General features: G+C 38.7%; 1 protein-coding gene across 1 annotated transcript in view; it reads left to right on the forward strand.

Annotated features, from left to right (window-relative positions):
• Positions 1–499: 499 nt before the first annotated feature.
• LOC121444377 (G2/mitotic-specific cyclin-B3-like) overlaps positions 500–15,991 on the forward strand; it is a 45,109-nt gene continuing 29,617 nt past the window's right edge. The window contains exons 1-3 of the mRNA XM_041646192.1: positions 500–526; positions 3,495–3,578; positions 10,793–10,902. Of these exons, the coding sequence (XP_041502126.1) occupies positions 500–526; positions 3,495–3,578; positions 10,793–10,902 (221 nt within the window). The remainder of the gene's footprint in view (positions 527–3,494; positions 3,579–10,792; positions 10,903–15,991) is intronic.

A 15,991-nucleotide genomic window follows, 5' to 3' on the forward strand; every position in this document is an offset into this window, starting at 1 on the left:
TATATAATACAAATCTGAAATTTGGGCAATAGGGGGAGGGGAGAGTAATGGAGGAATAAAATATATTCAAGTATATGATATACTTGAACAAAATATCAATATGAAACTAATTGCTTTGAACAGTGAATATATGCTAGTGAGATTCTTTAAAAAGAAAGACTGGAGAAGTAACTCTGTGGTTGAGAGCTTTTGCTGCTCTTCGAGAGGATTGAAGTTCAATCCAGAACCCATATCTGGTGGCTTCCAACAGCTTGAAGCTCCAGCTCCAGCTCCAGGGTATCTGAAGCCCTCGTCTGGCTTCTGTGGGTACCCACATTTATGTGCACATACCCACATGCAGGAGCACACACATGCACATAATTAAAATAAATTTTGATGCTGAAAAGATTGCTTGGATTTTTAGAGGGTGTGTTGCTTTTCCAGATGATCCATGTTCAATTTACAGCACCCGGGTGGGTCCGGGTGGGACAGGGTGGGACGTATATCTGTGTGAATGGAGATGACCGTGACTTTGTCACTTGTGTGGGTGAGACCACAGGGGGTTGTCCTCCCAGGGCACACATCTGAGCCTCAGCCTCATTGTGCATGTCTCATGGTCACATCTCCTCCTGCCTCTTGCTCATCCTCGCCTGAGCAACTTGCTTCGTGGAATCCCATGCCTCTGGTCTAAATGGGCACATGTAGTCATGTGCCCATACCAAAGCATATGTAATACATATACATAATTAAAGTAGTAATAAATGTTTCAAAAAAGAATTAAAAATAAATATCCCTGGGTCCCATCCTGAAGATATTTAATTACGTATATGTCAATATTTTAAATGTGAAAAAACTGAAAACCAAGAAACAGCTAGTCCCAAACATGTTAGATATAGAATACTCAACCACTTTAAATTTTAAGAATGTACTGGTACACTTAAATTTTCCTGATTTAACATTGACATTCTGACCCTATTGTGTGCTATATTCATCACCATATATTTTAACAAGAGTTATATTAACAGTCGTAAATTTACATTGAGAGAGTTTCTTGAAGCAGACAGCATTAGGCCTTATGCTTTCTTTGACTGTGCCTGTGCTTTTCTGTGTTCAACCTCTAGCACTGCAGACTCTGGTGTTCTGTGCAGTGTTGGGAGCAGTGAACCCCCAGATCCTGAAACAACTTGTTTTCCCCTCATCTGAGTGCCTACAGCTGCTCTGAGCACGAGGCCCTCAGAAGTTCCTGATGGCAGGAGGGTGATTGCTGGTGGGTTTGGCTGGGGCGTGGCTATCAGTTAAGGATCCCTATATAAGCTGCCCTGGAACACAATAAAGGGGGCATTCTTGGGGCATTCCTGTTTCAAGGATGATCTGTGTCTCTGTCTGTGTGTGTTTGTGTGTTTCAATCTTCAGCCCCTTGCCCAGCTGGGGAAATGTATGACGGTGCATAGATGGGCATCGTTTCTATTAATTTTTACTTTGAGTAAAATGATTTTCATGGAGGGAATCATGGATTTTTCTCATGTTAACTTATCAGAAAAGATTTAATACCTTGATTGAGCTTTCATTTGTATCAAATGTTCTGATTGTAGTTATGACATTGTATGTTTTCTTTTATGGCTATTATTTTTTCCAACCCCAACTTTCTTTGGCCACACTTTGTAAGGATGAGTTTTATTGAGTTCAGTATCCATTGTTAATTTTATATGGAGGAGATAATTTCTAACAGTAATACTAAGTAAGAACTAGAAGATAAACTGACAATTTAAAAAAAAAGCTTGAAAGAAAAGTACTGTTTTATTATTTGCTAATTATTTGTACTAGGATTATTTATCACAAATAAGATAAAGATTTGTGGTTTACTTTTTAACTGAAGTAATTCTTAGCTCCCCTAGACTTGCAGTCTTTTTCTGGAATAGTGTGTTGTGTCATGAATACAATTATCCAAGGTTTTGAGCACTTATAGCATCATATACTGTTAATGATGTAGCTAGCACAAAGCAAGTGGTCCTATCCCAGTGTTCTGTTTAATAATTGTAAGAAATTTCTTCTATGGGTAAGACGGAGTTTGTTCTTAGAATTTTAAGAGAGAAATCTGACATTTGAGAGATATTCACCAAATAGGAACTGTTAAAGGAGAGAAAAAATTGCTGCAAGAATAATTTCTCTCAACTTCTAACTCCATATTTAAGGGGACACCCACACAACAGGGGCTTCCTCCTGGACCCTGGATTAGGCACAAACCACACCCAAACAAACACCTGTTTTCACAGAGAGATCCCTAATTAAGCAGGGAAGAGAAGTTAAAAAGTGGCTGCTTTCTGACTCAGGCAGAAAAGAGCAGCAAATGGCCTTGCAGGTGGAATTTTAAGAGGAGAAGAAGGGGAGGTCTGTGTTACAAGGGCCAGGACACTGTGGTAAAGGAGATAGGGATGAGGGAGAAGGGGAAGGGCACAAGGGAAAGGGAGAAGGAGTATTTGTCTCAGAGGACAAAGGACTGCCTCTGGTCAGAGGGGAGACAGACATGGCACATAGGCAAAAGGTGGTTTATAAAGGTAAAGGAGGAAAGCCCGTGTTAGGATGAGGTATTTAATTGAGCGTGTTAATTAGGTGAGCCAAAGGGGACTTTTAATTGCTGTACTTTGGTAGGCCTCAGGAGGAGGAAGTGGCCAAATAAGGGAATAGACCTCGGTGGCTAGCTTTAGGAAAATAATCAAATAGATATAGCAAGGTAGAGGGAATGGGGATTAGGGCAAGGCCTGCAGAGTCACACGTTCAAGTGGGCTGGTGCCCCTTCACTTGTAGACTAGAACTACATGGTTTTAAAGTGATATTTCTTTCTATTTACAATTTATACAGACTAAAAAATGTATTTTATTATAGAAAATTTACTTATGATATACAGGACTCTGGGTTTCATCTTTAGCACAGTTATAGCAAAACACTTTCAAAAGTATGTTCTCTTTTGTAATCCATAAAGTCTCTGTAATTTGGGTTATCATTCTAATTTCATTGATAAGAAAATTGAGTCTCACAGATTGAATGACTCTTCCAAGGTCAATATGTAGTAGAGAGCTGATTGTACACTATTGTCCTTATTGAATAAATATTAAACAAGTGCATTTAGTATAAGAGGCACTTACTTGGTTTATTTAACTAACTTACATGGAGGTAGCCCTTTTGAAAGAATCACTTAGTAGTGTTGATAGTTAAACTTGAATTGTATAACCATAACTTCGGGAAGAGAAAGAGAATAAATTAGGTTCACCAAGCTGTTTTACCCATTTTGAAATTTTTGCTGAGGCTCATCTAGTCTCTTCGTCGTTTGTCCCTATCATCAAAGACTATATTCTTCAGTGACTGTAAACATCTTCAGGTACCCAAAATAAACTTTCATTGTACATCATAAGATTTAGTATACATATTGTGGAGTTTATTCAAGCCCTGAATATGACCTAAAGTTCCAAAGGGATTATATACACTTGGCCATGCTCTTTTGCCTCTTATTTTTACAGAGTGAGGAGGATGACTATACAACATTTTCACCTTCATCTCCAGACACAGAAAAAAAGAGATCAGCTTTTGAAGACCTCACTAATGTGAGTATGCTATTCCCATTCTTTTCTGTAGTTTTACATATTTTTACATAAAATTACATGTTTACATAAAATACATATTTTTTTATCTTTATCTTGAGCAATCTTTCTTGTTTACCAGCAGACCTTGACACTCTCAGAATGTTGACAGCAGAATTTATTTGGACATACAGTGACACAATTTCACAAACTATAGAAGCTCTTTTTACTGGAACATACCATTTAGGTCAATTTATATGTTCCCTGGAGACATTAAGCAGTGACTAGTATATGAATTGTAAATAACTATCAAAACTATGGGAGATTATGTTTACCTAAGATCCAGAGATGGCTCCCTCGACTTTGGAAATGTTATAATAGAATAATCGTAGTTCAGAGTAGCTTTACAAATTCAAGCACTATGAGAGTTTTGGGTAAGACCATTTTTTCTTTTCTGTAAAGTTGACCTCACCCATCACTTCTGTATCCCAGGATTTAAATTATATAATTAGCCTAGTCATAGTGACAATCAAAATTACCTCATGTCTATCAAACTTCAAAGGGTCAGACCTGTAGCTGCAGACTGGTGGAGCCAGCCATCAATACCCATCACAGAGATATGAGGGGGATAACTTACTGGAGGAAATGGGAAGTATGGACCAAACGGCCTCCATAGCAATTAAAATGAGTCTTGTCCACTGTTGCATGAGTTCTAATTGGTCTTAATAATAAAAACCTGGAGCCAGATATCAAGGTAAATGCTGGAAGATTAGAGAGAGGAAGGAGCAAGCCACAGCTAACTCTTACCTTGCTAACTCCCCAGCCGAAAAAGGGCCAAACTACTGTCTCCTCCCACTTTATATTCCTCTCTCTGCCCAGCCATATCATTTTCTGTCTGTACAGACCTCCAGACCTTTATGGTTAACTAGTGGCTAGCTCTGTCTTTTGATCTTCAAGCAAGCTTTATATTTGTTAGAATATAAACAATATATACCCACAGCCCACTATCTAACCAGTTACCCTAGGCTCCTCCATGGTAATTTTGATGATTTTGTTGGGGGCTAAGATCCCAGGGCATTACCAGTTTTCAGCCACCAGGCCCAGAAAACCTGAGAGATCTTCCAGCGGAGGAGGAGCTTGGAGGACTAACCTACTTTGATGAGACAAAGGGAGACAGTGTCCTGCATGTCCACAGATTGGGGAGGGTTCTGGCGGAGGGTGAAGTGAGGTGCCATTCTTCATCCAGTGACTGGTGTTGCCACATTTGAACCAGGTTTTGGGTGAAGTCTGCTGGTGCCCAGTTTTTTTAGAAGTGGCCTCAGGGCTGCTTCCACAAGCAGTTATTTCCATCTATCATTGGAAGCTTTTGGGGTCTTTCTTGCTCCCTCCTTTCATTAAACACCTTAAATGCCATGTTTAGCAGATCTCTGGGAGGTTTGAGGACCATTTAAAAAATTTTAAATTTATTTTAAACTTGATTTCAGTTACTTGTTTCAGGCTTAACTTTGACAATATATATACAGAAGATTATATAATGGGAGATAAAAATTGGTTTCTCCCTCCATGCTTGTGATTGTAAACAAATTACATTTGTGTTTAGCATGACTACAAACATGGTTTTGAGCGCATTAAAGAATTTGATCATTGGGCTGGAGAGATGGCTCAATGGTTAAGAGCACTGTCTGCTCTTCCAGAGGTCCTGAGTTCAATTCTCAGCAACCATATGGTGGCTCACAACCATCTGTAATGAGATCTGGCATATATGCAGGCAGAATACTATATACATAATAAAAATTAAAAAAAGAATTTGATCATTTATAAGGTGATTGATCATTAATTTGTATGTTTTAATTATCTTTGACAGTTTACAATATGTATATTTTATAAGATTAGGATTTCATAATCTTTTCTTTATCAAGTTTTAGCTTTAAAATTTATAACATTTTAAAATGAAGGTCCTTTAGTATGAAAATAAACTTTAAACAATAAATACATTTCAAAGAGAGACTAAGAACCTTGTTTTCCTGATCCTTTTATAATGTATATTTACAAAATATTGCAGTTTTTTTATGACATGGTTTTTCTAAATAGCTAAAGCCTAACAAAGTTAGCAAAGAGATAAGTGATTAGATGTATGTTTTAAATCAGTTTCTGTTAAACTGAATAGACCATTATACTCTTAGAAAATTATAAACCTTAATCATCAAACATATGTTGTTCCTAAATCATATTTTCTGTAACTCTAGTTCATGGTTTTGTCCTCATGTGTTGTTTTCCACTCTTAGGACAAAAATCATCATACAAAGTTCATCCTTAGCTGGGTGATGGTGGTGCACGCCTTTAATACTGGAACTTTGGAGGCAGAGGGATCTCTGAGTTCAAGGCTAGCCTGGTCTACAGAACAAATTCCAGGACAGCCAGGGTTACATAGAGAAACCCTGTCTCAAAAAAAATCCTAAAAGATTCATCCTTATGCAAAATATCTTAGAACCTGGTGTTGCCTCCTTAACCTAAGGAAAATAAAATAAAAACAAACCATCTTGGAGGCCTGGTATTGCCTCCTTAGTCTAATTTAAAAATCAATTTTCCTAAATAAAAGTTGAGTCTAAGTAACATCTGTGGTATGGTATAGCAAATTAAGAATACCTATACATAGATTTTTAATTACCAACCCTTTTTGTTACAAGATTTAAGATACCTTTTGCTCTGCTGGGATTTTACAGACTTTTAAAACCATACTCCCAATGATCTTACAGATCCCAGGACAAAGAAAGCTTACATTTCTGCAGAAGCTTCAAAGATATCCATGACTTTGCAGAACATTTTAAACAAAACCAAGAAGGGGGGAGTGGTATTCAAGAGCTAAACATGTGATTACATTTAACCATATTAATTTTATAAATAAAGTTCTCTTGAGTAAAACATTTAAATACCATGGGATAAACAACAGTAACATCTGCTGAATATAGTTTTTTTTTTTAGCTATTCTCAAGCACATAGTATCTCTTTCCTGGTCTGTCCTGTTGTGGTTCTTTTCCCTGTCACAGGGTCAGAGGGCAGCCTGACCCAGGACAGGCAGGCCTTGGAGACAAACATGCTTGTCTAAAGTGTGCGGGCCAAATCCCATTCCCACAGCCAGCTTTTTAGTAGAGTAAAACAGCATGTGAAACTATTTCAATATTACCCATACCCCAAAGGCATTTGCATCTCTGTAACACTGAACCCAGTGATCAGAAGGAGAGAGGAGAGGGGGAAGCAAAGAAGATTTAGAGATAAATTATTTCAGACCATCTGCTTGTTCCATGGTAGAAATTGTCACAGTCTGTGAGAATTTAGAAATCCAGTGTGCCATTTTCTTGCCATTGAGACTGGTATCCTGTTAAATAATGGCTCTAGGAATTTGGCTGAAACAAGGTAGGTACACAAATTAGAAAAGCGGTCTGTCTTAGTTTAACTTCCCTTGGTCCTTTTCATTCAGAATCCCTAATGGGAATGTGTGGAATGGGACAATGTAGTTGTTTTTTTCTCTTTGCTCTTTGGGGGCTCACTGCTCAACTCCCAAATAAATACATGGAGACTTATAGTTAGTATTATTCCAAGCTACTTCCAGCTGGTTGGGGGCACTGATAATCTTATGGGGACCTAAAGAAAATTCAGAATTATCAAGTACTGACTGGAGTATCCAGTGAGTCTTGATCACCTCAGGCAGCAGTCTTGAATCTGTTTTGGATGTAGAACTCTGATATCGGGCCATCTGTTCCTACCAGAGATTTCTCAGGTGGTCTTCCTTGATCAAACATGATTTTTCTTAACTCAGAACGAACCCACAGCCTCTCATTTCCTGTGTAAACAAAAGCAAAATCTCTTCTCCAAAGTAACATACTTTTTTACTTCAATTTTGAAGTCAAGGTATTTTCAAAATACCTATCTTAGATTAATTCAGCAGCATTTATAAGCAAATATCTTTTAGCAGCTGTTGCTCCTTCCTCAGCACTCAAACAATTCAAAAAGAGAATAATAGCATATAGTATCAAAATTCTCTGTGTATTTTTCATCTTTATGTGGCTTTACTTTAACCTCTGTTTCTTTTATTTTTACTTTTAACTTTTGGCTTTTTGAGACAGGTTCTCTGTGTATCTTTGTCCTGGAATTCACTCTATAGATCAGGCTGTCCTTGAACTCACAGAGGTCCCTCTGTCTCTGCCACCCCAGTGCTGGGATTAAAGGTGTCTGCCACCACAACTTGAATTTACAGATGTCTGTCTGCCTCTGCCTCTCAGGCATTGGGATTCAAGGTGTGTACCACCACACCCAACTACTCTTGTTTTTTTTAAAGACTTTAACCTTTAGCCTGTATATATTTTTAACACACTGTAAACCATTTAGAGGTGTTTTTCTTCTCTGAATCTATCTTTACTGTATATCTCTCTCTTTTTCTGACCACATGAGTCTTTAACTAACTAAGCAATATGGGTAGGATTAAAGCCATGGCTTTGCCGGCTGGATCCAGCCCATTCCTTAGCTTTCTGCTATTCCAGCCTTGTGGCTGAGGTGCAGGCCAGAGCCGTGTTTATTGCCACAACTCTACAGTGTTTCAAGGTCCCTGACAGCAAACAAGCTGCAGCATTCTGCTCACAGACCACACTCAGTCGGACTGCTTGCCTGAAAGAGTCAGAGTTTGCCCTGGCAGGACAGCCCAGAAAGCTGGCATTTTAAAACGGCGCAGCTTTTTTTCCTGCTATGGCTGAAACCCGAAAAGCATATGGTCAGCTTTTCTTCAACACTATTTAAGTGTTTCTTGGCAGGACCTCTAAAAAGAGCTGCAAGGTTTTGCAACTAAAGCTGAGTCAGGAAGCCTCTCTTATATGAGAGTGCTTGCTTGCCTCTAGCAAGCAGAGCAGACCCAAGAAATTTCTGCTACCAAGAAAACATGCTTTACTCTGTTCTTTCCCAAGCTTTATCAGGCTTTTTGTGGATGCAGTTATCCATGTGGGTGCCATTCTGAAGATGGATGCCCCAACAGTACAAAAGAACTTTAGGTGACTGTACAGGTAGCGAGATGTCTCTGTCATTTCTGGAGTTTTGGAAGTTGCTTACTTCTTGTTTACTTAGGTAATATTATATCCTTCTGGAGTCTTTGATGGAGTTGAAGAATGGTTAGTTATAGATTTCCTTTGTTATGATTAAGATAAAATAGAAATATTGTAACTGTAATTCTTGCTTTTTAACTGTCTTGCTATATGTAATTTTACTATGTTAAAGCCTTTTTTTGTTTAAACAGAAAAAGGGGAAATGGAGTAGAAGGGTTTTCTGTCTATGTGTTACTTTCATCGGTTAAATAAAGAAATTGCCTAGGCCTTTTGATAGGACAGCAGCTTAGATAGGTGGAGTAGACAGAACTGGGAGAAAGAAAGCAGAGTCAGGGAGATGCCATGGCTCTTCTCTCTGAGACAGATGTAGGTTAGGCTCATCCCAGTAAGCCACAGTCATGTGGTGATATACAGATTATTAGAAATGGGTTAATTAAGATGTGAGAGTTAGCCAAGAAGAGGCTGGATATAATGGGCCAGGCAGTGTTTAAATGAATATAGTTTCCTTGTAATTATTTTGGGAAAAGCTAGCAGGAAGCAGGGCAGCTGGAAGCAGACTGCTGCTCTTTTTACAACAGTGTATAGGTGTTTCATTTTCATGGTTATGTGGTGCCTACAGAGGCCAGAAGAGGTCACATACCCTGGAACTGAAGTTCAAACAGTATGAGCTGCCATGTGGGTGCTGAGGATCTAACCCAGGTGCTCTGGAGAGCAACATATGTTTTTACTCACTAATCCATCTCTCCAGCCCCAACATTAGAAATTCATTATGTACAGTTCTAGAAGCTAGGAAATCCAAAATGAAGATGCCAGTAGATTTGGCATTGGGTTGGGGACTATTCCTCATAGATGCTATTTTCTATCTGTGTCCTCGTATAGTAGAAAGGCAAGAAAATTCCCTTTGGTATCACAAATAAGGGCACTAATCCCAGATCATCAAGACATTTACTCAACATTGTAATGCAGCAGTTTCAAAGCAGCACTTTCATATTTATGTCACAAAACAAAGCTAATAAACAGTGTTTCATATTTATTCACTATATCCATTCCTTGGATATCCATCCTGACTGAGGATATACAGTCAAGTAATGTACTTATAAATTACTTAGATTAGTTGATTCTTGTATTTTTTTGTTTTTTCATTTAATGTAATTATAATAATAGTATTTATTTGAAATATAATTAGGCTCATTTGTAGATGGAAGTTTCTGTCCTGCCTGGTCCCACAGCCATTCAGTCCTAAATAAACTCATTAATACAAGAGTCTTATATTTATAAACTGTTTGGCCTGTTGCTCAGACTTATTAATAAGTAGCTCTTACAACTCAAATTAACTCATAATTCTTATATATGTTCAACCATGTGGCTTGGTACCTTTTCTCAGTCAGGCATTCACATCTTACTTCCTCTGAATGCATCTGCTTCTCTGCCTATCCTCTTCCTAGAATTTTTCTAGTCTTGTTGCTCCACCTATATTTCCTGCCTGGCTACTGGCCAATAGGGGTTTTATTAAACCAATTTGAGTGACAAATCTTTACTGTGTACAAGAGCATTATCCCACAGCACTTATTTTAAAGGTATAACCTTTAAGTTGACTTTTTATTGACATTATTCAGATTAATGATTTCTCCTACTGTTTAATAGAGTAGTCAAGATTAGTGAAGGGCATATTCTTGAGAGACAAATATTAAATAAATACCACTTGACAAAATAGAATGGTGGTATTTTAAGTAGATGTGTCTTAAAGATCTAGCCTGAGTAGCTAGTTGTTCTTGGCAAAACTAGACAATAAAATTAGTTGTATTTCTTGTGTCCTCTATGCATTTTAAGTCAAAACATAAGACAAACTAAACTATCTTGTTAGTTATTCATGAGCCAGTATGCCTGGCATGGAAATTAAAATTGTGTCCTACATCTCTTGGGAACACTTGGGGCTGCTATTTTTTATGTGTACCAGTATTATTGTACTTACTGTAGCTCCCAGTGTGGTTGGTTGGTCCGGTGCCATATGTTTTATGAAAATTTTAGGTTTTGACTTCTGCGAATATCCAAATAAGCTGTCTAGGATGGTGAACCTGCCTTGAGTTTCTTATAAAAATCAATTATTGGATGATATGTGATTCTCTTAATTTGCTGTCTTTTTTGTAGACTTCTCAAAGTCAAACTGTGCAGTCAAAGAAGGAAGATGATACAGAGCATAGGAGCCATGCTTCCAAGAGGACAAGCAAGGGAGCTGCTAAAATTTCTCTGAGAAAAAGGTAAGATTCAACTGGCGTTGTCTCATATTATAAAGGAGAGACTGTGACATTTTCTCTCCATTAAGAATATTTTTAGTGAGGCACATTGGTGACTACCACATTACCTCTTGGTGCTGGTGGAAGACCATCTGTGGTTGATGGAGTTATAGGCCTCTTCTCTCTTTCTTTTTCCATGGATTGTGTGTGTTAGTGCATAAATTGAAAATGCTATCATCATTGCAGAATTGATTAAAATCACATATTTGATTTAGCCCCTGTTTGAGATAGTCTCTGTGGGGGGAGCATGGAATCAGCCTAACTTTTCCTGAAATCTAAGCAGCTAGCTAATAGCACATAGTTCACTTATACAATTAGAAACTTTGGGAGATATTCCTCTTGCTACTGGAGGGAAATTACTATCTCCTTGCACCCCAAACCTGTGTCTTCCAGCTATTAGAGGTTTTACAGCTAGATTAGAAAAAATAATTTACTCTTAGGAAAGCTTTGACTCAAAGAACATTGAAAAGTTACTGTGAGGCCTTTCTACATTTTCTTCTCAGTCCTTCTTAATGTAGCTAGCAATAAAAATTTATTAAACACATATCTCTACTCCTGACTTTATACAATGTATGTTGTTTTGTTTATACTTCCAGGACAGAGTTTATTTATCAACTTTTCTTTGAAACTTGGGTTTTACTATGTTGCCCACACTGGCCTTGAAATCATGATCCTCCTGCTTCAGCCTCTCATATGTTGGCAATGCCACACTTGTTTGTTTGTTTGTTTGTTACTTTACAGAAAAAGTGTTGACTCCTTCCTATCAGAATTATTTGTTCTTGCTCTCTCCTAAATCTTCAAATGTAGTTGGGAACTTACAGTTATCATTTCACTGTTTTTTTTTAATTTTATTTTTTAAGTAAACATACAAAGTAATAAGATTTCCTATGGTTTATTTATGCCTATGCGAGTATATTTTGGTCTAATTCATCATCCTTACCCATTACCTTCCTTTGTGTCTCATGTGGTTTCAGGCTGCTTCTTTCCCTAACCAAGTAGGTCTCCCCTTCTGCTTTCATGTCACATGTATCTATTACCCTTTCTTTCCTTCCCTCTCCTTTAAGTGTTTCTCTTTATTCTAATTGCATCTTTAGGGCTTGACAAATATGGACTTAATTAAATTAGACAGAGGACTGAAACAGAGCTACGCATAACTTCTAATGAGTAAGGTAAAAAGTTGGACATTCCAGAAATTAACCAGCATAACACATGGGCACATTGTCATTTAACCAGTAGGGAGAAATAAAACTAAAAGATTCACATTTATTCTTACTTAGTTTGTGGCTTAAATTAAATTCCTTGGGTGTGCCTACTATATTTGACCTAAATTCATTATGTCATTTTCTTTTGACTATCTTTTATTATTTCAACTTTACCAGGAAACAAACATTCTTCGTTTTCTTCAGGGGCTAGTGGAACAGACCCAATAATGATACTAGAATGAGTAATACCTACCATTTGCTGAGACTTCACTATAATCACATAGCATTCTATGTCTTTAATTTTTTTATTTTAAGTAGAATATAATTATATCATTTCCTTCTTTCTCTCCCCAAAACCTTTCTATGCTCCACCTTTTCTTAAATTCATATCCTATTTTTCTTTGATTAGTATTGTTACATATACGCTGAACCCATTTAGTGTTGCTTATGTGTATGTAGTTTGAGGGCTGACCACTTGGTATTGGATAACCAATTAGGGGGCTCATCTCTGAGAAAGACGAATTCTTCCTCTCTCAGTGGTTAGTAATTGCCTGTAGTTCTTTGTGTAGGAGTGGGGCTTGTGAGATTCCCCTTCCACATTCGCATGTCTGTTGGCATTGCCATCGTTCAGGTTTTGTTGAGGCAGCCACACTGTTGAGATTTCATGGACACAGATTTCCTGTCATTTCTAGGAGACACATCTCACAGCAGCTTTCCTGGTCCTCTGTCTCTTACAGTCTTTCCTTCCCTCCTCCCACAATATTCCCCAAACCTTATGTGCAGGATATACAGCTTTGTGCTATATATATCAGCTGGGGGTAGGCACCCTGTGACCATTTGATTTCTGCATCTTGACCATTTATGGTTTTCTCTAATGCTGTCCACATGCTACAAAGGGAAGCTTCTTAGATGAAAGGTGATAATTACACTGATCTGTGGGCATAAGGACAAGTTTTAGAGTGCAGTTAGGAATTATGCCAGTCTAGTAAAGCAGCATAGGTTCTTAGGTTCTTCTCTAAGATCAGTAACCTCACTAGCTCTGGGAAGTTGGCTGGCTTTCCAGTAGCAGACATTATGTTCTCCCTGTTGAAGGGCCTTAAGTCTAATTAGACAGCTGTTGCTTACCATGAAGATAGGATTGTCACTATTATACTTTTAGGGATCTCGTGCCATGCTGGTTGTTGTTTTGGTTTACAGAAATCCTAGCTGGGTAGACTGTTGGGTGCTTCCCTCCTTTGGCAGTTTTCATGACACTTTTTAGTACCAGGAAAGCTAGACATGGGGAAGAAAGCTTTCAGTTCAGGCCCAGCTTGAATCCTTCCTTCAAGTCTTTGTCCAAGGTATGTGGTGTCTTCAGTGTAATGATTATTAAAAATTGCTGTGGATCCCCGAGTAGCTTGCTGCAGGATCCCCTGCAGGCAGGGGGCAGCAGGTCCTGAGAGCAGCCAGTCCCAGGCAGGACTGGGGCATGAGACCACACAACAGGTCTCCAAAGGTGGTTGGTCCCTGGCAGCATTCCCAGTGCTAGCCATGTGGGCAGCAGGCAGGTGAGAGACAGACAGATAGGCACACCATGCAGAGTGAAGTTGGACATTTATTAGATGGGTTATGGAGGGGAAGTGAAGAGAAAGGGGGAGAAGAGGAGAGAAGGGGGGAAGGGGAGAGAGAGAGAGGCAGAAGCTGACTCCTCTAGAGGAAGATGGAGAAGAGAGACCAAGGCTGCAAGCAGTGAAGGGTGGGCGTGGCTTGCCTCTTAAAGAGACAAAACAACGATTACATTCCCATCTCTTTTTTATAATACAAAGGCACCACAGGTTAAAGGAATTGGGGCAGCAGATTCTCAAGGCTTCTTCCTGCTTATTTGTGGGTGTCATCTTTGGGGGGAACCTGAGAAGGCTGGGTTCTGGTCACATCCTAGCATAGTTGTTCTCTTTGCTCCTGTCCAGTGTTTGTGGTATGAAAATGTCTGGTGTCTCTTACACCTATTTAAGATATTGGCAGAACAGAGGACAAAGTTAAGGGAAAAAAATTTTTTAGGATTAGGGAATTGAGGGGATGTATCTGACCTGTTTAAGGTGGATCCTTCAATTCAGCTCCCTGGAACTCACAAGAATTCTTTGAGTTTGTGAAAACGGAAGTTTTACACATACACATTGTATAAACAGTGGCATGTTTATGTCAGAATGACTGTGACAGATTATTTTTTGCACAATGAAAATATTTTTAAGACTATGGAAGGCAGCATGAGAAAGAAGTTTGATAACTTGTATTTGCCCTCATACCTTTATAACTTACAGGTCTTGTATTTATATTTTACTGAAATTTGTTTGGTGAGGTTGTCCTTTTAAACTGATAGAACCTCTCAGCTGTCAAACTGCATCAGAGATCTTTGAGAAGGATAAAATTTTACCTGAGTTACTTGTTTAAAAAATGACAGAGAATTTACTTGGTTGGCACCAAGAGCTACTCCTCCGGGTCCTCCATGGCTGCTGAAGGTCGCATTTGCCTTGTGCTGTTCAGTGCAGGGCCTGCCAGGCTCTAGAAGATCCTGTGGGCTGAGAAATCTGTAGGAAGACAAGCCTACCTTGACCTGAGCAGCTAGGCTGTCAGTTTCAGTGATTCTGTCCATGTCAGGCGATCTTTAGTTTAGATAAAAAGCAGTTTTTTCCCAGTGGTCAGCACTTGGCAGTTGCAGTGAATTGCAGATGGATGTTTTTCTGTGACCATTTGTGTTGAAGGAGCAGCGGGCTGTGTTCCTGCCACCCAGTTCCCGGCCGCCTGGCTAGCTTATGACCCGAAATAACAACACACAAAATTGTATTCTTTTAAACACTGCTTGGCCCATTATATCTAGCCTCTTCTTAGCTAACTCTCATATCTTGCTTAACCCATATTTAGTAATCTGTGTAGAACTCCTAAGTAGTGGCTTACCGGAAAGAATTCTAGTATATGTCCATCCTGGGCTGGAGCTTCATCACGTCTGCCCCAGAGAGGAGAGGCATGGCGTCTGGCTCACTTCCCTTCTTCCCAACATTCTGTTCTGTCTACTCCACCTACCTAATTTTCTGACCTATCAGACCAAGCAGTTTTCTTTATTGATTAACCAATGAAACAACAGATTGACAAATGACCTTCCCACATCACATTTGTCTTCTATCTTCTTTGAAGGAAATAGAGTGCTGCTGCTAGAAGCCAACCTGTCTCTTTTTTTTATGAAAAGTTTTTAATGATTAAATATCTAAATGCCATATTCCCCAGATCTCTGAGCAGTTGAGTGCTGTTTATCAGGTACAGATACAGTATAGAATCTGCCTGGAGAGCTGGGTCTAAGTTTGACCATACTGGCTCTCAACTTAACAGGTAAGGTTTACACTCATAAAAAGACAGAAAGAAGAAAAATCTGTTTGCAATAAAAGGTTAATGGCAGAACTAACAATAGCAGAGAACAGCTTAATATATTCTAAATGAGGGTTGGATTAAATATAAAGTATTTTTGCAAGAAACTTAAAAGTACATACCAGTTTAAAACATGAGACTTATTGTTTTTGTAGTCTGAACTGAGATGCAATGAACAATTATAACATTAAACACAGGTGCATTTAAGTTACATGTATGAACACACAGAGAGTGAACAGGAATTGGGCAAAGTGGATGCTCTTGGTGGGCCCTACCAAAGGCATGCCACTGAACAAAACACATGCAACTAAGCCAATAAGAGGAATTTAATGAAAACTGGGGGACAAGGCAGGGTATACTTCAGTAAAGATGGGAGAACCTGGTCACCTGACCTGGCTTGGCAGTAAGGTCACCCATGTAACAGAGTTAACACTGGAGAACCAGGCAGGGAATAC

The sequence above is a fragment of the Microtus oregoni genome, unplaced genomic scaffold (genome assembly GCF_018167655.1).
Source record: "Microtus oregoni isolate MIOR12 unplaced genomic scaffold, Mior012 000121F_ref0000216, whole genome shotgun sequence".
Classification (NCBI taxonomy): domain Eukaryota; kingdom Metazoa; phylum Chordata; class Mammalia; order Rodentia; family Cricetidae; genus Microtus; species Microtus oregoni.